The sequence below is a fragment of the Physcomitrium patens genome, chromosome 3, assembly GCF_059467195.1.
Source record: "Physcomitrium patens ecotype Gransden chromosome 3, ASM5946719v1, whole genome shotgun sequence".
Classification (NCBI taxonomy): Eukaryota; Viridiplantae; Streptophyta; class Bryopsida; order Funariales; family Funariaceae; genus Physcomitrium; species Physcomitrium patens.
The window spans coordinates 18783589-18804936 of NC_143412.1; the positions used below are offsets into that span (position 1 = coordinate 18783589).

The 21348-nt window shown below is 38.8% G+C and overlaps 1 protein-coding gene across 1 annotated transcript; it reads left to right on the forward strand.

Moving 5' to 3' along the window:
• The first annotated feature begins 6771 nt into the window (after positions 1–6771).
• On the forward strand, positions 6772–10823 carry LOC112279396 (uncharacterized). The gene is made up of 6 exons (XM_024513788.3): positions 6772–8260; positions 8433–8589; positions 8921–9105; positions 9286–9520; positions 9646–10061; positions 10299–10823. The coding sequence occupies exons 1-6, from the start codon at positions 7724–7726 to the stop codon at positions 10695–10697; spliced, it is 1929 nt and encodes a 642-aa protein (XP_024369556.1). The 5' UTR covers positions 6772–7723; the 3' UTR covers positions 10698–10823.
• The last annotated feature ends 10525 nt before the right edge of the window (positions 10824–21348 follow it).

Sequence of the window (21348 nt, forward strand, 5' to 3'; positions counted from 1 at the left end):
CAAGCAAGCGCATATATGTATATACCGAAAGACCGGATAAGCTCGAGATGATCACCAACGCAACCGCATAGACAGGAAAAAATATGAATGACGCATATCAGCCACTTCCGCTCCAGCATCACCACCAAAGACAACCTTATTCATGTCCCGCTTAGTTCGTGGATTGTGGAACTCGTCGTAATCCTCGAGGCCTCCTGAAAGAGATGAAATTAAATTACGAAAGACCCTCCTTATTGTCTCAGATTAGATCAAGATATTCCATAAAACTACCGTATGAAGTAGAACTTATACTCACATGCGAGCGAATGATTCTGCAAACCCCATGAACCATATACTTCGTGACTTTGTGCTTCGATGTTCAATATTCAGGGCCTCCCACTAGGTGTGTTCTAGCCAAGAAAACTATCGAATAAAACATTGAACAAGAGAAAAGGGGCCGAAGACTACAAACGCGGACGAGATTATCAGCGCCCACCTAAGTTGGAACCGCTCCCTAAATTTCATAATAAAGTTATCGAGCATTGTAGAGGCAGCTAATTTCTGTCACGATCCTCTACCCCTGAATACAACTGGTATCCATCTATCCACCATGCTTGGAATCTATCCATTATCAACTTTCAATTACAAAGCAAAAGGACTCTGCTAGAAGAGTGAAGCGGAGTTTTGCGGCATCTTCGCAACACTTATCAGCTTCTGTCATGACATACATTCAACCGTCTACGGATTGTTTAAAAAACATGCGTAATATGCGCAATAGGAAAGCTTGGTCTTTCGTTAAAACTGTTGAAACCCTAATGAACGATTCTCCTGTAGGGAAGAGAGATAGCAAAACCTTCTCTGCATGGACTGTGGGGTTTCCAGTTTCGTCAGACTTCTGTCTTTTGATATTGTCATAAATTTTGCTCACTGTGAAAAACGCCATGGAATGTGGAGGTGCTAACTAGTCGTAAACAGAAGAACGGATTCCTGGAATTTAGGACTACTTAAAATAGTAAGCAACAAGTAAGAAAATCTACGCACCCATTTAAGAAATTCGTGTCCTAGTGTGTCAGCGTGCTCAGAGGAAATTCTCGTACTAACATGGTCATGACTAGGAAATCAGGATAACAAAACAGCAAGATCCCATTCTATGTGATTTGGGACTTTTTGTCACTAAGTCACATCTAAAGCCAGGATGCAGGATAAGAATCAGTTCTCATCATTGCACACCATGAATAAATTGCCACATACAAGTGTGCTCAGAACAAGCAAACTGAACAGGACAGCAGAGGGAATCAAAGCTGTTATACAAACACGCTATTAATCGACTTGAACAGGAATCAATATCCATGCCCAAATCTATGTACTTCATATTGTTCAAAAATGAAAAGATACGCAAAGCACCACTAACAAAATTCTAGGGGATTATTTGGATTTTTATGTTATACGGTGAGAATCCTTGTAGGACAATTTACGTCAGGACGCCACATGACCAAGACCAACACCCTAACCCAGAGATCTCTCCATGACCTTTGCGTAGACAGATTCGCAGGTGGTTGATGCTCACCTCCATTGCCCAGGATTCATGTCCACGACTGAAATTGAACATTCAAAACCGTGAGATCAATCGCATGTGACAGTTCCACAACCTAGAAGAACTGCATCACATCCTCCTAACCACACAACGCCTATCTCGAATTCATTATTTTGAAAACAAACCAAGCAAAACCACGCATCTCCTGCTGCTAAGTGCTGTCCTTGGACATAAAAAAATGCTCACACCTATAAAGCAAATCTCATGTCTCTAATCTAGCCAACACTGACAGGCAGCAATCAAAAATGTTAGATGGTGTAGTTCAACCATTGCAGCAAACCTAATGTCCAGGTAACATTCCGAAAATTTACGCGACACGATCTAACGTGGTTTTAATCCCAACGAAGGGCGAAAATCTGTTGCACTAAAATTCGGAAGAGTGTGAGATTCAGCAACGTGCTGCACATTCCTTGGTGTTTATACATCGCTGCATGAGATCCGGAAGAGATCGCTTCCGTAGACAAGGAACTCACAGAGGAATCGAGATTGTGAATGTCGCGCACCAAGACTCTCGAATTTGCACCAGGGCTGAGGCACTGGGGCTCAAAACCTTGGTAGAGAACAGGATATGAATTTATTTGTTTTTGGCGCTGCTGCGACATTCTTGTGGTTGTGGCATTTGGTGTGAATACAAGTGAATTTGGGACTGCGAGTGATTGGTTGCTGGTTGCTAGCAATTGGATCCAAGTTCGAATATCTTAAACCGTGTCACACGTATACTTGTCAAAAGCCCTATTCGTCCAAATACATTCTAAACCCACCAATGATAAGCAAATTTTATAAGGATGAAATTGGTGGTTTAGTGTGATATAGGTGGTGGTTTAACATGTTTTTATGGATGTTTTTGGCCAAGTCTATGTGTTGGTTTAGGGGCTCAAAGTGTAAAGCATTTTGAAATTTAATATCAATTAACCACTAAGGTTTTTGAAATTTTTTTCTTTGAGAGCACATTAGAACCTTATGTCTCCACCAAAAAAAAAAAAAAAAAAAAAAAAATCCATATAAAACCGGCTTGAGGTAGTTGAAAAACCTTAAATTGGTCGTTTAAGGTATTTCAACATTATGTGAGGTTTGAAATTGGTAGAAGAAAATCATGTTAAGTTGTGACATAAAAGAAAGTAAATTGAAAAGTTTCTTAGAATGAAAATTTATAAGTTGAGCAAACCATTTGTTTTGCTTCATGTCCAACTATTTCAACTTAACTTTGTGAACTCAAATTTGAGTTCAAATTTTGCATATTTCATATTTCCACCTATCTAATATATATTCTCTTTTAATAACACTATTAGGTTCCTGTTTTTGGTATAATGTTTTTGGGAAATTCGAACCATGTCCTTCAACTCCCTTAGATTTAAAGTATAGAAATTATAGTAAAGATTTCTCACAAATTTTGGGCATTTTTTTTTCTTATTATATATTATTTTATTTTATCTTTACATTTTTTTTTTTTTTTTTTTTTTTTTTTTTACAAAAAAAGTTAGAAAAGCATAAAGACTTGAAAAGAATATATATATATATATATAAGTCAAAAGGCAAGATCAAAAGTTTTTTTTTTTTTTTTTTTTTTTTTTTTTTTGTCTATGACCTTTTTCAAATAGACATATTTGTAACAAATATTTTATTAAAATACTATAAAATTGAATTTAAATGGTAATCTAAAACACAAATGGTTATGATAAGAAATTTAAAGAAACCAATATCACTCTCTTTCTTTTATATTTTCAATGTTAAATAAGTTTAAAGTATATTAAGTGAAGCAAAATATACTATAAGAAATATATATATATATATATATATATATATATATATATATTATTTTTAATATAAATTATTATCTCTTTATAAGTTAAGAAGACCAAAGAGACTTTCATAGATAACAATTGTTTAAAATGTTAGTTCTTCAAGAATTTGACTCGTTTAAAAAATTGTATTGTAGAGAGAAATGTAGAAAAGATAATTTTGCTAAATTAGATATGACTTAAATGAGCTTGTTGTGATTTGTTTTCCATTATATAATATCCAAATTACCTTTACTACTACAAAAAGTTCTATCTTCTATTAAGAAGATAATGTATATTTGATAGTATACATGAATAAATTTTAAGTTTTTTTAGTTCAAAAGAAAATATCAATAAATAAATAAATAATCTATATATAGTCTTTTGTACATTAAGAGAGAAAACTTATTAACAAATGTAGTAATGAATTCTCTTTTGTAAGAAACAACTTAAGTTTTTTAGGCATATTATTGTATTTATAAAAGAAAGGATATGAAATCTAATCCATAAATGGATGCATTAATTAGCAAGTTTGTTATCTATCAAAACAAACACACAAGCCTAATGACACAAGGTCAGCTGAAGTGCAAGAACAATGGTTGAAGAAGATAAGAAAGACATTCATAGTATCATCACTAAACCTAGAGGAACAACTTGAGGTTGGGCTAGAGAAGATAGACTACTTAAAAATGGATTAGTCAACACATTATGCAATCCTAAACCATTGTAGAGCATATGTTGGTAGTGGACATAATCAACTTGTAATAGAGTAGTATTGAGCTAGAGGCTATGTATTTCAAGCATGTACAATTTACAAAGTTCATTATTGTTAATTGGTGTGAATATTACTAGTTCTTGATACTTTATAGAGCTTTGTCTTGTGCTTGTTTGTTGTTCCAATAGTCCAAGTAACAAAGTCCTTGCAAAATAAAAAGAATTATCAATAAAATTGTATGTGTTGTAAATATTGCAACAATTAATATGACACTTAGTGTTCTATGACAATTAGAAAGAAGCAAGAACTATATTAATAGGTACATCTAAGGCTTTAGAGATAAATGACATAGTAGACAATTATTGGTTTTTTTTTTTTTTTTTTTTTTTTTTTTTCCCATGGCATGGATAGTGTTGTTTTTAGAATACTTATAAGACTAATTTGAAGTAGTAGTTTTTAGAAAAAATAAAAAATTTGTATTAAAATTACTAAAAATAACCATTAATAATACTAAATTAACTTATTTATATTTCTTAATTTTTTAAAATAAAGATATAATTTGATATATTTTTATTTATAATAAATAAAAAATAACTTGGTCTATTTAATGAAATTGGCACAACCTGTATTGTATCTAAAGTAGATTTCTAAAAGAATATTTATTTATTTATTTATTTATTAGTTATTTCATCAAGCAAGAGAATTTAATAAGGCTTCTAATCTATAGCTTTTCAGAGTAGGCTTTATATATATATAAAGAACCCTTCATTCTTATGGACTTTTATGTTCAATAAGAGCCATCTTCCATTGGTCTTTTAAAGTGAAAGAAGATGTAATGATTTCCAAAAGAGAGTTGACACACATTCAAAACTTCAAAGTCAAAATAAGAACGACAACAAGACCTATCACTCTATCGCCCCACTTGCTCCTTTTGTTTGACTGGTTGTTTGGGCTCCTCCCTCCACAACACAACCCTACAAATCCCACAACCCAACAGTGCGTCATGAAAACTACAGGCACCGGCAGGATGCACCGATGAAGCAGAATCCAGCGATTCTTTTGTGTGAGTGCGTGTGTTGTGGGGCTCACTTCTTTGTCAATGCTGTACCGTGGAAAAGCTGAAAGGGTTTTGAAAGCGGCTTTCATGTCATTGACCCCAAGACGACAAGGAAGACGAAGAAGGCAATGAAGAAAGCGAAGAAGAAGAAGAAGACGACGACGACGACGAAGAGAGCAGGGGCATGGAGCTCCACTGCAATGTAACAAGGGAAAAATAACAATTTTGGTTGCTTAGGGTTTGAAGTTTTTTAGGGTTTGAAGATTTCCACTTGTGCTAACATGTGTGGCTACTTGCGCCTCTCCACCTGTCAAAGTCCACGGCGACCAAGAAATCACGCCTTTCCAAAAGCTGCCCATTGCGTTGCCCGGCATGTCAACCACCACCAAGTTATTGTTTATCCACTGGAGAAATGTGTTTCTGTTGTTAGTATATATATATAGATATATACATATGTTAAGCTGTGCGATGACCCATCACTTTTCATTTTCTACGCTCTGTGTATAGATCTCAGAACAACAATGATTCGTTTTGAGATTCCGACGTCGAGCTATCCAAGATGAGCCTCAATTTGTCCATAATTACAGACAATATTAATTTTGTAAAGGAATCGAGCGTGGTGTGGACGACTTCGCCAAGTATTGCGCAAATACCAGCGCTCTACCGAAGAACGACGTAGCCCATTAGTTTGCTTTTTAGTACAATACTTGTGGGTTTCGATATTGGAAATCTGTGCGGAGTAAAGGGTAAGGGCGCCGTGGCTTTCTCTCTCGATTTTGTCTGCATTTGAGGGGTTGAGCCTGTATTTTGGGGTTTGAAGGTTCCCCTAAATTCTTGAGAGATTCATCCACGTTGACAAGAATCCTCTGGCAGGTGGCCACACGTTGACACCAGTCCTGGCCTCCTCTGCTGAATGTCCGGGAACCGGATGGATTGCCAAATTTACCGATGCAGTTTTAAAACTGTCGTGATGAACAATTCATCAAACTCTACGCTGAAGGACTTGCAGGGACTGTGAGCGGAGGGAGAACATTACGCTTCCGACTGGCCATGAAATAGGAGATCTTCGCTGATGCTTCTTCAAATTTCTCTCCGGAGACACATGCATAATCGGACTTTGATACTGTTCAATTCTCATGATCCGTCTTGAGTGGATACAGCTTCAAAAAAAAACACTCTGCATGGATTCAGAAGGAAAATTAATAAAAAATTGTCAACTTGTAACCTGGCTTTGTAAAAGATTCGGATCCGTTCTAGACCATGTTTTGGTTTGGCAAAGAAAGAGTGACCTTTTTTTCTTTTTTCTGTTTTTCTATTTTAACTTTTTTGTAGGTGGTATGGGTAGCAACAGACCAAATAGGCAATAAAAATGATGAATAAATGGTTTGTGTCGATTAGATCGAAGCAGAAGTGTTGACGCCCGGAGGAAAGTGAGGAGCTACACCATGCGTGGACTAGGCTTTCAAGGCTTGAATACGTGGTGCTAAAACTTGGGGGCTGTTGAGGACATTTTCCAATCGATTAGAAACGAAATATAAGCTATGGAACTTAGGACGCGTGTCATGTGAAAATCTTCGAATCTCCTTTTGCTTATGGCATGCCATGTCTTGTGCGGTTCCAGTCAGAGAGAGGATGCAACACGGCATTAACAATCGTAGAAAAAAAATTCGAGCAAAGCACAAAAGTAGTTGCCAATTGGGGAAAATCCAGCGGAAAGCTCGATCTGTGGTGGCTAAATCGTCCTTTGAGGTGTAGCTGACGCTCTACTGATGACAAGCTCACGATGCCCAATAGATGGTGGTAGCCGCAGAAGAATTAGCCACAGTGCTGAGCGTGAGGTGTGGAATTAGCTCATGGTTTTGAAACCAGAGCGTCGTTCGTGAAACTTGGTTGACGGTTTTGGAAAGAGTTTGTGACTATGATCGGAAGGTGGCTTTCACTGAGCATAATTCGTGTTGCTAGTTCGGGATGCTCACATGGAAAAGGTTGCGTCCTTGGAATTCGCAGAGATAGAAATGGCAGGGAATCAGAGGCCAGCGTCCCATGGGAGTTGAATCAGAAGGTAGCTTGAGATTTTTGAATTGTTCCACTAGTCGCGAGGTTTCTGCATACGGCCAGTAACCACAATAATTTCTCCGCCTAATTCTGTGCTCTTGGTAGCACAAGGATGAGAATTGATTTGTGATGGAAGTGGGGGTAGCAGCACTTGTGTCGCGATAAGTGTAACGTAGAGCCGATCCGTGTGGTCTGCGCACGCACACGAAGGTCTGCAAAATATTCAAGATAAATTTTGAAAGGCGGCTCGTATATATTAAGGCTTCATGATCATCTCATAACCGACAGAGTAGAAACGGCTGTGCCAAGGATTTCTTCGTCGCTGCTCAATCGAACTTCTCCAATCTCCTTCGATATTATGCAAAACCTCTCGTCAATTCTGCTAGACGAACAATTGCGGAGCTCAAGAAGTGTTTGATTACGCGTTAATCAACAACACCTCAGTACTCCACTAGAAACTGTTCAGAATGGTGATTCAAATAGAAGGGGGAGGCTGCATGCAGATTTGAGAGATGCGCGTAGGAGACTTCTATAATTCGTAGAAAATGGGCATGCTTTCGAAATTGCGTTTTTCAAATCGCATGTCCGTTTCAATTCAGGTGGTATGTATCTGTTTCGGCCTTGTGATGTTGCTAACTACTGTTAGCTTACAAGTAATGTCGAAGAGGACTTGGGTTGACTACTTCGGCATCGTGCTAGCTGATGTTTACCCTTACACAACGAACATTACCACAGACACCGCAACCCTCTCCCAATCCTTCTCTGGCGATCTCGATGCGTCTGAATTGCCAGTAGGTTTGAGCTTCCAGGCACCCAACGATGATGATCCAACCTTAGCATCTTCACCTATAGGTCCTAGCGATCAGGATGTTGAATTCCTGCAAAGCAGAGAGCATACATCGGAGCTGGGAGTTTCTGAATCATTAGAGTCTTCTACAATCGAGCAAAACTCACCCTCAAGCTCTCCCCAGAATGAGAATATGCATTTACTGAACACACTTGACTCGGAGATTTCACCTGCAAGATACGAAAATACTGCTGTATCGGATGCAATACTGATGCCATCACCCGCCTTGGTGTCTGTAAGCCCTTGTACCCAAATCCTGATTCAGATATTATTCGGCAAGTGTCCGAATCATCTCGTGCAATTTGAGGAGAGGGGAATTTTGACGATCTTTTGCAGACACGAAGTCAGGTGCACTTGCACTGAACTTTGATGTAAATGTACTCAAAGTGATGGTGTTTTGTTTTCAGGTGGATACCCGAGAGAAGTTCCTTGTTCCAATCTTGAGTTGGCAAGTAGGAGCGGGTAATCAATTTATGGAATACCTTTCGGCCGCTGTCATTGCCCGATCGCTCAACCGGACGTTGTGCCTTAGCCCTTTCTTCCCCGGACCATCGAGGCACACAGGTAATCTATTGAAGAATCGATGAGTATCACCTCGCTATTTTCTGTGCCTAAAATAATCTTGCATCTTCTCTGGAAAGTATGAAGTGAGCTGAAATTGTTCATAATCGTGCTGTTTCGAAGTTGACAGATTGTTTTACATGACGATGCCAAAATATTGGTGAATAATGGATCGGAGGCGAGAAAGGGTTTATTCTGTATTAACCGATTAGATTTTTAGTTGATTTTTAGTTGAAGGTCATGTAGCTTAATCGAGTAGCCGCTGTCTCGGTCGTTCAACCAGATCGTATCACGCCGAGTTTGAGATCGCTGTTTTTGCCCCTGTAATGCACAGGGCGAGTAACATCGGGATTGGCGTGGGAAGATCGATACGAAGTATCCTCACTCTCAAGATTCACACAAGTTGCAAGCTTAATGCATTGCTTGAAAGAATGCGACGACACCATGAATCTCAAGATCATGTTGAAAAACTCTCGAGAAGCGCGCATGCCAAGCTGGAAGAGATACCCCAATAACAACGTGCGTCACTTCGACATTACTCTTCTCCCATCCTTTCCTTTTTTTCATTTTCTGATACGATCAACTCTAAGTTCTTTCCGGAGCTTTGCAAGTGCAATCATGAGGGTCACGTGTAGCTAACGTAATTGCGCAATTTTGTGGTCTTGACAATACTGGACAATTTCCTTTGGCGGGATGCAGGAAGCGTTGAACCTGAACTGGGACTATGTAAAGTGGACTAAACCACAAGACATCTTCGCCTCTCTGGGCAACCGCAATGAACGATGTGTCGGTATCATGGGCTTGTTTCCAGGATTGAGGTGGAGGGGTGCATTTTTAGCCGTCTCAGCGTTCTTACGGCCAGCTCCTCGAATTAAAAAAATTGCCGATATGCTACAGCAGTATGCTCTTGGTAATGGCACTAGGTACTTGGCAGGTATTTACCTAACTACATATCCGTAATACAATCCGGCGAACTGATATTCTCAACATTGGATAGGAAGATTCCGTAGCCGCAAAGGTTGAGCGGTGACCTGATCTACATGCTCTGACAATCTGCAGTTCACTGGAGGTTTGAGGAGTCGGAATGCGCGGCCCATCATGTCGGACTCTGCTTTGTGCGCTGCGACGATGGTTCAGTGATCAATTCCGGCCTGCATCCTGAAGCCAAAGAGTGGATCAAGGCAGCAGAGACTCCGTGTAACAGGGATGGCCATTTCCGAGGTGTCATATTGCATCAAAAGGATATCATAGAAGCAATTGAAGAGCGTGCATCAAACCACAGCGTCAACACCATCTACCTTGCGACAGATGGATGGATGCGCGGGCACCACAGCATCTCTCTTTTGACAGAGATTGTCGAATCTCTTCGGAAGCGTGGGCTCACGGTAGTTGGGCTTTGGAAATTAACTGAGTTGCCCAATTTCGCCGACGGCACTTACTTCGACCCAGTAAAAACATTGGGCAAGGTCAACCAGGTACGCAACCACAACAGGTCCCATCACCACCCGCAGCCAAAGCTTTCCAGAAAGAGTCAACCATCAGTTTTCAATTCTCCTATCCACCAAGGGCAGGAAGACAACAAACGGGCACCGATCCAACGCAGATCGAAGCCAATGTACCCCAGCTCACAATCACGAAACAAACTAGCATTCCTCTCATCAAGTAACAGCTCTATGTTGGTTCTCATATCGTGTGGGTTGAAACCCGTGCAGGACCTGAACGGCGCACAGATTGCACTAGTGGAGCAAGAGCTATGCTCGCGTGCGGTGTCATTCATGGGAAGTGGGCAGTCGACGTTCAGCCTGGCGGTGTTTCGCGTGCGACTGGCACGTCGTCGCGTGGAGGAGATCGTGGAGGCCACGGCAGAGAGCGGCGGCAGTAAGGAGGGGGGGGACAAGGCGACGATGGACAAGCGAATTGCTGAGGCGCTGCTGGAAGACGAGCATCCGGCGGGGTTGCATTGTCGGTACCTACGGCACATGAAGCGGCATCGGGTGCGGGAGGAGGTGGAGACCGAGGCTGACGAGTATCCCGATGGCTGGCTCGACCTCCTCGCCTGCGAGGGCCGCCTCCGCCGCGGCGGAAGGTGCCGCGTCGCGCACTGCTTCTGATTCATCCATCCACACACCCATCCATCCTTTTATGCTTCTGATACATTCATCCACTTCTTTCTTTCCTTCTTTCATACTTTCTGCATAGAAATAAAGACGATGGAGCAAGTGTTTTTCTTTACTGGATTCCTTTCCCATTTCTTTTAAGCTTCCAATGAAATCCATCATCTGTGCAATTATTTTAAATTTTAAAAATGAGCATAGGGAGAGTGAGAAAGAGCTGGTTTGTGTAGGAGTTCCATTGCAAGATCGAGATGAATAACCGCACATCAATTCAACTCAACATAAACAATGAAACAGTTTTTAAAATTTTAAAATTTTAAAAATCAAATTAAATCACTTCAAAAATACATCCAATGTTTTTGTAACCATTAGAGAGACATAGATGTCCCGGACGTTCCTGAACTGTGGATGTGTTTTTAACTCCTTCATTTTAATTTCAAATTTTGATTCCAATAAGCTCTTTGGTAACAATCCATGCATGAATTGAGTTATTCTACAAAAGTCCATGTCTTTTTAACATTGTCGTTGGTGGTAGACAATACCCTTTGTGCCTTCGAATTTTTGTTCCATTATTATTACACTTTTGAAAAGGTCCAATATGTAGATTCATAAATTTTAACAATTATTGGCAATAGGTTTATTTAATACTGTTTTTTTTTCCTAAAGTGTAGATATCAATATTTGTTAAAAGTGAGTTTTTTTATTTTTAATTTATTTTTGTATATAGGTTTTGTTTATATTGTTAAGACTTTGGATGTTTAAAGCATCTTAGTGAGTTTGGATGCTTGATTCTTCTTTACAGTTTTGTACATATATTTGTTGATTGGGCATTTGTAGCAATATATTGAAGTATAATTTTTTCTTTTAAAACTTACTCTAAGATAACATAATAATGTATTTCTACATATTTGACGCTTGCATGAAAAACAAGATTTTATACCAATTTGATGGAGCCTTGGTTATTACAATGCATTGTGATACAGTGTTGGTAAAAACTTTAAAATAATTTAATGTATTTTTGTATTTTCACACGAGGACTATTTTTTTGATAGAAAAATCTACCGTGTAGAGTTCGGATGAAATTTATACTAAGATATCTTTTTATTTCCCTAAAGACAATCATATTGAAGGTATTATGCAAGAAAGATTTGAACCACATGATTAATTTTCACTACTGCCAGTGACAAATAAATCATTGACATAAAGCATTAAGACAAAGATCTCTCAATTTTGATCCATGTAGTACATATTAGCATCATAGTTGCTAAAATTCATTCTTTTGTTTTATAGAATTTTATCTATTGTTTTATACTATGTTTGAATTGATTCATTTAGATCGTATAAATTTTTCTAAAGTTTACAAACCAAATGTTATTCTCTTAGAGAAATAAAGCTTCAAGATTGGTATATATGTACATCTTTTTAAAAACAACTATTCAAAAATATTGTTCTTATGTCCATGTGATGTATGTCACAAACATACAATTGAAAAAGAGAAGGTTCTAGGAGGTTCTAAGAAGGTTCTTGTAGATCCTAGAAGGTTCTTGAAGATTCCAGTAGCTTCTAAGAAAGTTCTAGAAGGTCATAGGAGATCAAAGAAGATTCTAGGAGACTTTAGATGATTTAAGAAGTTGCCTAAGAAGGATCTTAAGCTTGCTTTGTTTTCAAGCCTCATAAAAACTTCTTAAGAAGCTTTCTAGGACCTAGTATATATTAGAGTCGAGGCTTGTTTGCCTTTTAATTTGACCAATTAAACTTACATGTCTTTAATTTTTTCTTTTATTTCAATTATCTTACAATGTGCATATGGCCAAATTTATGACTTTTGTAGAGCTAAATTTTTGACATATCAACTTAAGAGTGGTTTAAAAGTTTAATTGTCTTCTAAAGCTTTGTTTACTAAAGCTTCTACTACAATAATCATTTTTTCTAGTAAAATTTGTTCCTCAATTGTTAATCTGTTAGGGACATAATCCTTAGAACCTTCTAGAGACAAGTTTCTAGAACCTTCTAGAAGCAAGTCTCTGGAACCTTCTAGAAGCTTCTTAGTTGGCAGAAGATATTAGGGACATAGTCCTTAGAACCTTCTAGAGATAAGTTTCTAGAACCTTCTAGAAGCAAGTCTCTGGAACCTTCTAGAAGCTTCTTAGTTGGTAGAAGTTGCTTGAGAAGCTTCCTAAATAGAATTATATATTGGAATTGAGGCTGAAGAGTTCTTTAGTCTTGACAATACATCTCTTGGAGCTCTAGCTCACCTCTCTGGTGTTGTTCTCATCTGATTAATCTAATTCTTGCCAGTTCTTCTTGAACTACTTGTTAGATCTCGAGTCTGTATTTTTGTGTCCGTGACAGTTTGTCGAGACTGCACTCACCTCAGATATCAGAGCTAGTTTCTTCTTTGTTAGAGTGTAGATTACCCCTCTGCTTGGAAGTGTACTAGCATTTTAGAGGTTGCAGATTACCCTCCTCTAAACTGATACTTCTTTTGTTACAATATTGGAGTCTTATTCTTCTTGGAGAGAGTGGATTATCCCTTTTCTTGAAGCTCTTAAGACATTTTAGAGGTTGCGGAGTACCCTCCTCTAAACCAATATTATCTTTTTGTAGAGTCATTTCTGTCCTTCTCTTAGAATGGCCGGGAGCCAAGACATTAGTATGACAAAAAGTTCGGTGTCTAAGTTTAATGCTATCACGAATGTCCTCGCTACATTATCGCAAAGAACTGCAGAGATTCAAGGAGTCATGGCAAGGCTTCATAATGATGGAGCATCTGGGATGGCACAATCTAGGTTGCACAAGGCTCAAACTTCTGCACTTGGAGAAGCAACTTTGCCTCAAGTTTGACAAGCACTTCTAGTTCTACAACATAAGGAGCTTCGAGTTAGCCTTCCAGACAAGTTTGATGGTACGCATTCTAAGTTTTGAGGATTCGTCAACCAAATCAGGTTGATAACAGTTTTACAGCCCGAACACTATCTAACGGAGGAGTCACATGTTGGGCTTGTTGGAACCTTACTTATAGGACAAGCTCTATCATAGTTTGCTCCTTTGTTTGAGAAACGATTGTCCATACTAAACAACTTTGAAACCTTTTTGGAGGCGTTTGTGGAAGCATTTGGTGAACACGACAAGGTTTGATGGGCTACAACAAAGATCTGGTCACTACCACAAAGGATGTGCTCTATATCAGTCTATGCATCGGATTTTAGGCAATTAGCATGTGATATCAATTGGGACAAAGAAGCGTTGATGAGTCAATTCTATTGGAGTTTAAAGGACGATGTGAAGGATTTGCTGTTAACTCTTTCTGATCCACAAACGCTCAACGAAGCTATTAGCCAAGTTGTGAAGTGTCACGGACATACATATAATTACCTATATGAATAGATAAAAGTATGTAAAAGTAGGTTAATGTCACGGACATACATATAATTACCTATATGAATAGATAAAAGTATGTAAAAGTAGGTTAATTGTGTAATATCTTCTAGAGAAGCTTCTTAGAAGCTTCATAGACGCTGCTTTGACTTTATAGGAGTCTATAGTTGACTTTTAGGTTAGAAACTTGGTCAACAAGTTAGCCATGTGCCACGCATGTTGGAAGCTTAAAGAACAAGCTAACTACGTGGTCCATCCATAGAAAACTTGCCTTGCAAGCAAAGGCATGTGGCCTAGAAAGTCAACATATATTGGAGGTCTTATAGAACATCGCCACGTGGCTTCTAGTTAGATAGTATATATAGAGGCAAGAGTGAAGCCCTCTTCACTCTTGTCAACTCCTTTCTTGCTTCTAGTCTAGTTTCAAGGGTCTCTAGTTTTCTTGTATTTTGGCAATAGCCATTCCAGTTTCTTTCTTAATATACATATTTCTATTTTGTCCTATTTCTTTTTGAGAAAATTCTCACTTACTCTTTAGCTTTCATCGAGTTCTTGTCCCTGACAGATTGACAAGAGTACACTTACAATATCAGAGCTTTGTCTTTTCTTGATTAAGAGTGGATTACCCCTTTTTCTTGATAAGACATAAGCGCATTAGAAGTTGCGGATTACCCTCTTTTAAACTGATATTGTTCTTAGTATTTTCTTTGTTATCAATTCCTCTCTTCTATTTGTTTTGAGCGTTGTTAGACATCTTCTCTTTTCTAAGTGCTACTATGGCAGAGCTTGTTGAAATGAAGAGTGCAATGGCACAGATGCAAGAACAATTGAGGGAGTTAATGCTTGCGATGCATCAACTCAATTTACCACCACAAGAAGCAACAAGAATGGTAGGAAGTGAAGATATAGAGATGATTGGGGCTGCTTCAACATCTGCACCAAACCATGTCCCTTCTCCCAGAATGGAACACCCTTCGAGTGTTAGAGAACCGAGAGTTGCCTTGCCCGAGAAGTTTGATGGTACCAGATCCAAGTTTCGAGGATTCATCAATCAGGTCCAACTAGTGATTGAACTTCAATCCCAGAGCTATCCAACTCCAGGGTCACAAGTAAGATTCATTGGTACACTTCTTTCAGGTTCAGCATTGTCATGGTTTTCATCTTTTCTTGAACGACGAGATCCAATATTGGATAATCTGGAGGCTTTTTTGGCGGAGTTTCGATCCATGTTTGGAGAACATGATGCAATTCGTGTTGCAACCAACAAGATCCGTATTTTGCGACAAGGCAATCGATCAGTAACATTATATGCTTCGCAATTTCGACAACTTGCAACTGATATCAAGTCGGATGATGCCGCACTTGTGAGTCAATTTCTCTACGGATTACAATATGAGGTAAAGAAATTGATGCTTAATTTACCTGATCCTCAAACATTGAGTCAAGCAATTGACTTTGTTGTGAAGTGCAACAATCGACTTTTTGAATTTTGATCCGAGAGTCGCACAAGTGGGCCTCAACGTTACTACAATTCAATGGCAACACCGACGTCTCCTCAACACATACCTTCGGAAGTAGAGGATATGCAAATTGATGCGGTACGTTTCAAACTTCTTACTGAGCAAAAAAAGTCTCGTCGTCGACAAGAAGGATTGTGCTTATATTGTGGAGAACCTAAGCACACTGCTCAACATTGTCCAAAGAAGCGACGTAACTACAAAATGAGGAGTACGGCTGTCAAAGAAGACAATATGTTGGAAAACGAATACGTCCAGCTACAATAGGGACCGTGTGGCTGGAATCTTGTACAACTTCTAATAAAGGTCCTATCCTCTCCTCAAAACCATCTCCTTGTTTTATAATAGATGTGCGTTTAGGACCTAATAATTACAAAGCCTCTGCCTTGGTAGATTCAGGAGCCTCATCTTGTTTTTTAGATGAAGAATTTGCTAGATGTCATAGAATATCATTAATACAAAAAACTAAACCTGTACACGTAGAAGTCATAGATGGTCGTCCGTTGTCTTTTGGAGATGTAACTCACGAAACACTTCCTGTAGATGTAGTAATAAATGGTCATAGTAGTTGCGTAATTTTTAATATAATTAGATCTCCCTCTAATCCAGTAATTTTAGGCTTATCATGGTTAGAAAAGTATAATCCTCGAATAGATTGGATTTCTCGTAAACTTGATTTTCCTCAGAGCATTAGTAACAGTTCTATTAACCAAGTAAAAAACCATGAGTCTAGTATAGTAAAACTCACACCTATAGGTGGAAAAGCATTTATACACGCAGCAAAAGAAGGATCAACTTTTGCTATTTATGTTGCACCTATTTCTGAAAGCGTAAAGACTTCAAGTGGCATTCCAAGTCAATATCAGGATTATCAAGACGTTTTTGAGAAAAAAAATGCAGATATTCTTCCTGAGCATCACCCATACGATTGTTCAATCGATCTCAAGGAAAGAACTCAGCCACCATTTGGACCAATTTACAGTTTATCGCAAGATGAGTTGGCTGAACTCAAGACATATATTGACGAGAATTTAGCGAAGAATTTCATACGCCATTCAAAATCTCCAGCAGGAGCTCCAATTTTATTCGTAAAGAAAAAAGATGGATCTTTACGAATGTGTGTTGACTATCGAGGACTCAACAAGATCACTATCAAGAACAGGTATCCATTACCTTTGATATCAGGACTCCTTGACCAGTTAAATCAAGCTAAGATCTATACAAAAATAGATCTAAGAGGAGCATATAATCTAGTACGGATCAAAGAAGGAGATGAATGGAAGACTGCGTTTCGAACCAGGTACGAGCATTTTGAATATAATGTCATGCCTTTTGGACTCACGAATGCACCAGCTGCTTTTCAACATCTCATGAATGATGTATTTCGTGAATTCTTAGACAATTTTGTCGTCTGCTACCTAGACGATATCCTGATTTATTCTAAGAATGTTGAAGAACATGAAATACATGTTCGTCAAGTATTACAAAAACTCAGAGATGCAGGATTGTACGCCAAGATGGAAAAGTGTGTATTTCACACTACTCAAGTTGACTTTTTAGGATACATCATTTCAAATGATGGTCTTATGATGGATTCTAAGAAAGTCCAAACAATCATGGATTGGAAGATTCCAAAGACTGTGAGAGATGTCCAATGTTTCTTGGGATTTGCCAATTACTATTGGATCTTCATCAAAGACTTCTCACGAGTTGCAGCTCCACTTACACGCTTGACTAGTAAAGATAAATTCCAATGGAATCAAGAAGCGGAAGCAGCATTTGAAGCCTTGAAGACATCGTTTGTCTCTGCACCAGTCTTATATCGTGTTGATTTTTCCAAGGCATTTTTTATGGAAACAGACGCATCGGATTTTGCCTTGGGTGCAGTTTTATCACAAATGGGAACAGATGACAAACTTCATCCGATAGCTTTTCATTCAAGAAAATTCTCAGCAGCCGAGATCAATTATGAGATCCACGATAAAGAACTTCTTGCAATCGTGGATTCCTTTCAAGAATGGCGTCATTATCTAGAAGGTGCTTCTAGTCCAGTCACTGTGTATACAGATCACAAGAACCTCGAGTATTTCATGTCAGCACGCGTGTTGAATCGTCGTCAAGCTCGTTGGAGTATGTCTTTGTCAAGATTCGACTTCATTATCACTTATCGGCCAGGAAAACAACAAGGTTTATCCGATGCCCTGTCTAGACGTTCTTATTTTGCACCAAAAGAAGGAGATGCAGCTTTTGAGCAACAAAGAACGGTCCTCTTGAAACCGGAGCAATTTCATCTCCGAGCAATGAAATCAACATTGACTGTTGATTCAACTTTTCTCAAGCAAATCCAGTCCAGTATGTCCTCAGACCCTCTTGTTCATGATATCGAGAATAATTCTTCCAAGTCTCATGATTCTTTTAAGTTCGAGTTCAAGAATAATCTATTATATTTTGAAGGACGCCTATATGTTCCAGAAGGAAAAGCACGTTTGCGTGTTCTTCAAGCACGTCATGACTTTCCAGCAGCAGGGCACTTTGGATATAATAAGACTCTGGAACTCATATCAAGAGATTTTTGGTGGCCACAAATGTGGAAGTCAGTCAAAGACTTTGTACAATCATGTGATATTTGTTCAAGATCAAAAATTCCTCGACATCGACCTTACGGACTTCTTCAGCCATTACCTATACCAGAACAACCATGGTCTTCTGTTTCTATGGATTTCATCACAGATCTTCCAAACTCAAGATCTTATGATTCTATATTTGTGATAGTAGATCGTTTCACCAAGATGGCACATTTTATGCCATGTACAAAATCTATCACAGGTGAAGAAACAGCTAAGCTTTTCATTGATAATATCTATCGCTATCATGGATTACCTAAAGATATCATATCGGATAGGGGAACTCAATTTGTGTCGAGATTCTGGAGGACTCTTTTCAAGATTTTAAAAGTGGACATAAAGCTATCTTCAGCTTTCCATCCTCAAACTGATGGACAAACAGAGCGCGTAAACCAAGTCTTGGAACAGTATTTAAGGTGTACCATCAATTACCAACAAGATGATTGGACAAACCTTTTGCCATTGGCAGAGTTTGCTTATAATAATACGGTACATTCCTCCACGCAACAAACACCTTTCTTTGCCAATTATGGCTATCATCCACGACTTGATACTTTTGATTTTTCAAAAGTTGATAATCCTGCAGCAGAAGATATGGCAAATCGGTTGTCAGAGTTACATGCAATAATGAAGGCGCAGTTGAAGAAAGCTCAAGAACGACAAAAGATAAATGCAGATGTATATCGTAAAGAGCAACCACAACTCAACGTGGGTGATAAGGTATGGCTACTTCGTCGCAATATCAAGACTACTCGACCTTGTGACAAGTTGGACTATCGTAGGCTTGGCCCCTTTTCTGTTTCTGAACAGATCAACCCAGTTGCATATCGGTTACATCTACCGGAGTCAATGAAGATCCATCCTGTATTCCACGTGTCTCTCCTTGAACCATATAAGACAGTGGATATACAAAGAAGAAGACAAATGCCACCGCCTCCTATAGAAGTAGATAATAATGAAGAATTTGAGGTGGAAGAGATATTAGACTCAAGGCGGCGCCGAAATAAGCTGGAATATCTTGTTCATTGGTGCGGATATGATATTAGTGAGCGCACATGGGAGCCATCCAGGAATCTAGCAAATGCATCAGCTAAAGTCAAAGTTTTTCATCAACGACATCCATCAAAACCAAGATGAAAACCTCTCTTATAAAAGAGACAAGATTGAGGCAAGATAACATTCAATTTCCTATCCTTGTTTGTAACTTCTTTGCATTTTGTGACGCTAATTAGATGGAGAGCCAACAACCAGCGGATTCAACTCAAGAACCTTCGTTTGCTGACTTACCGGATGAGACATTGCGATTGTCACAACCTTCAAGACGACGCAACCGAAATGAAGACCCTCAAGAACGACATGTTCTTCCTCGAATAGATGGTGAGATACAACGCGTTTGGTATCACGACCTTGGAAGAGATTCTCGATGTTTGGTGATATTATTGGAGATAGGAACGACTCCTGATGGTGTTTCAAATGTATTATTTGAAGGAAGTTATGAAGGCCTCAATAGTGATCAAATAACAGGGTGGTCTTTTCGCCCTGGAATGGGACACTATCGATGGCTAAGAGGACCCATCAACTATCTTCGAAGAGAACAAAGATCAGAGTATGTAGCAAATACAATTCGCCGCATATTAGATTTTCTCAATATATAATCACCGCTCCTCGTGGAACTCGTCCCTAGAAGGGGGGGTAATGTCACGGACATACATATAATTACCTATATGAATAGATAAAAGTATGTAAAAGTAGGTTAATTGTGTAATATCTTCTAGAGAAGCTTCTTAGAAGCTTCATAGACGCTGCTTTGATTTTATAGGAGTCTATAGTTGACTTTTAGGTTAGAAACTTGGTCAACAAGTTAGCCATGTGCCACGCATGTTGGAAGCTTAAAGAACAAGCTAACTACGTGGTCCATCCATAGAAAACTTGCCTTGCAAGCAAAGGCATGTGGCCTAGAAAGTCAACATATATTGGAGGTCTTATAGAACATCGCCACGTGGCTTCTAGTTAGATAGTATATATAGAGGCAAGAGTGAAGCCCTCTTCACTCTTGTCAACTCCTTTCTTGCTTCTAGTCTAGTTTCAAGGGTCTCTAGTTTTCTTGTATTTTGGCAATAGCCATTCCAGTTTCTTTCTTAATATACATATTTCTATTTTGTCTTATTTCTTTTTGAGAAAAGTCTCACTTACTCTTTAGCTTTCATCGAGTTCTTGTCCCTGACATGAAGTGCGATAACCGCCTATTCCAACGCCGCCAAGACCAACGTTCAAGACAAAATACGGTTCGCCACGCCCCAACTATGTTGTCAAGCAGCATGAATTCATATTCACAAGTAGAAGACATGCAAATTGATGCGATACGTCTCAAATCCCTTACTGTAGAATAAAAAAAGCGGCGTATGGAGGAAGGTCTATGCTTGTATTGCGGTGAAGAAGGCCACAAAGTTAGAAACTGCCCCAAGAAGCAAAATTGACATATTGTCAAGACTAGGAGCACGTTTATTCAAGAAAACGAGGATGCCCAGCCACAATAGGAACTGGGCGGCTGGATAGTGAAATATCGCAACAACAACTAGGTTCCTTTCTTTCCGCTCAACCTACCCTTTGTTTTACAATCCCTTTACTTATTGGCCCTCAGAAACTGAGAATCTTAGCATTATTAGATACAAGAGCATCTGCTTGTTTTTTAGACGAAGAATTTGCAAAGTATCATAAGATCCCTTTAGTACAAAAATCCAAACCTGTTCACGTTGAGGTCTTAGATGGGCGACCTTTATTATCTAGTAGTGTCACCCATGAATCAAAACCTATAGAAGTGACGTTTAAGGGCCATAGTAGTCATATTATTTTCAATATTATTAGAACTCCATCAAATCCTGTTATTCATGGTCTTTCCTGATTGGAAAAGCATAACCCATCCATAGATTGGAAGTTGCGGAAGATGACTTTTCCCACAAAACCATCCAAGAGCAAGCCTAGTAGAAAACCCCGAACAGAGAAATCCTTATTTATTGGAGCAAGAGCGTTTATAAGATCGTCAAAGGAAGGCACACCGTTTGTCCTTTATGTGGCTCCAACTACCGGGGAGAAGATCTCAACAACAAGTATATCGGAGTAATATAAGGA

What these genes read in the sequence shown, in the direction of transcription:
- LOC112279396 (XM_024513788.3), top strand. Translation starts at nt 7,724, where the DNA reads ATGGGCATGCTTTCGAAATTGCGTTTTTCAAATCGCATGTCCGTTTCA. An exon ending in CATCACCCGCCTTGGTGTCT is followed by an intron (nt 8,261 to 8,432) that starts GTAAGCCCTTGT and finishes TTTTGTTTTCAG; the next exon opens with GTGGATACCCGAGAGAAGTT. An exon ending in CATTGGGCAAGGTCAACCAG is followed by an intron (nt 10,062 to 10,298) that starts GTACGCAACCAC and finishes AAACCCGTGCAG; the next exon opens with GACCTGAACGGCGCACAGAT.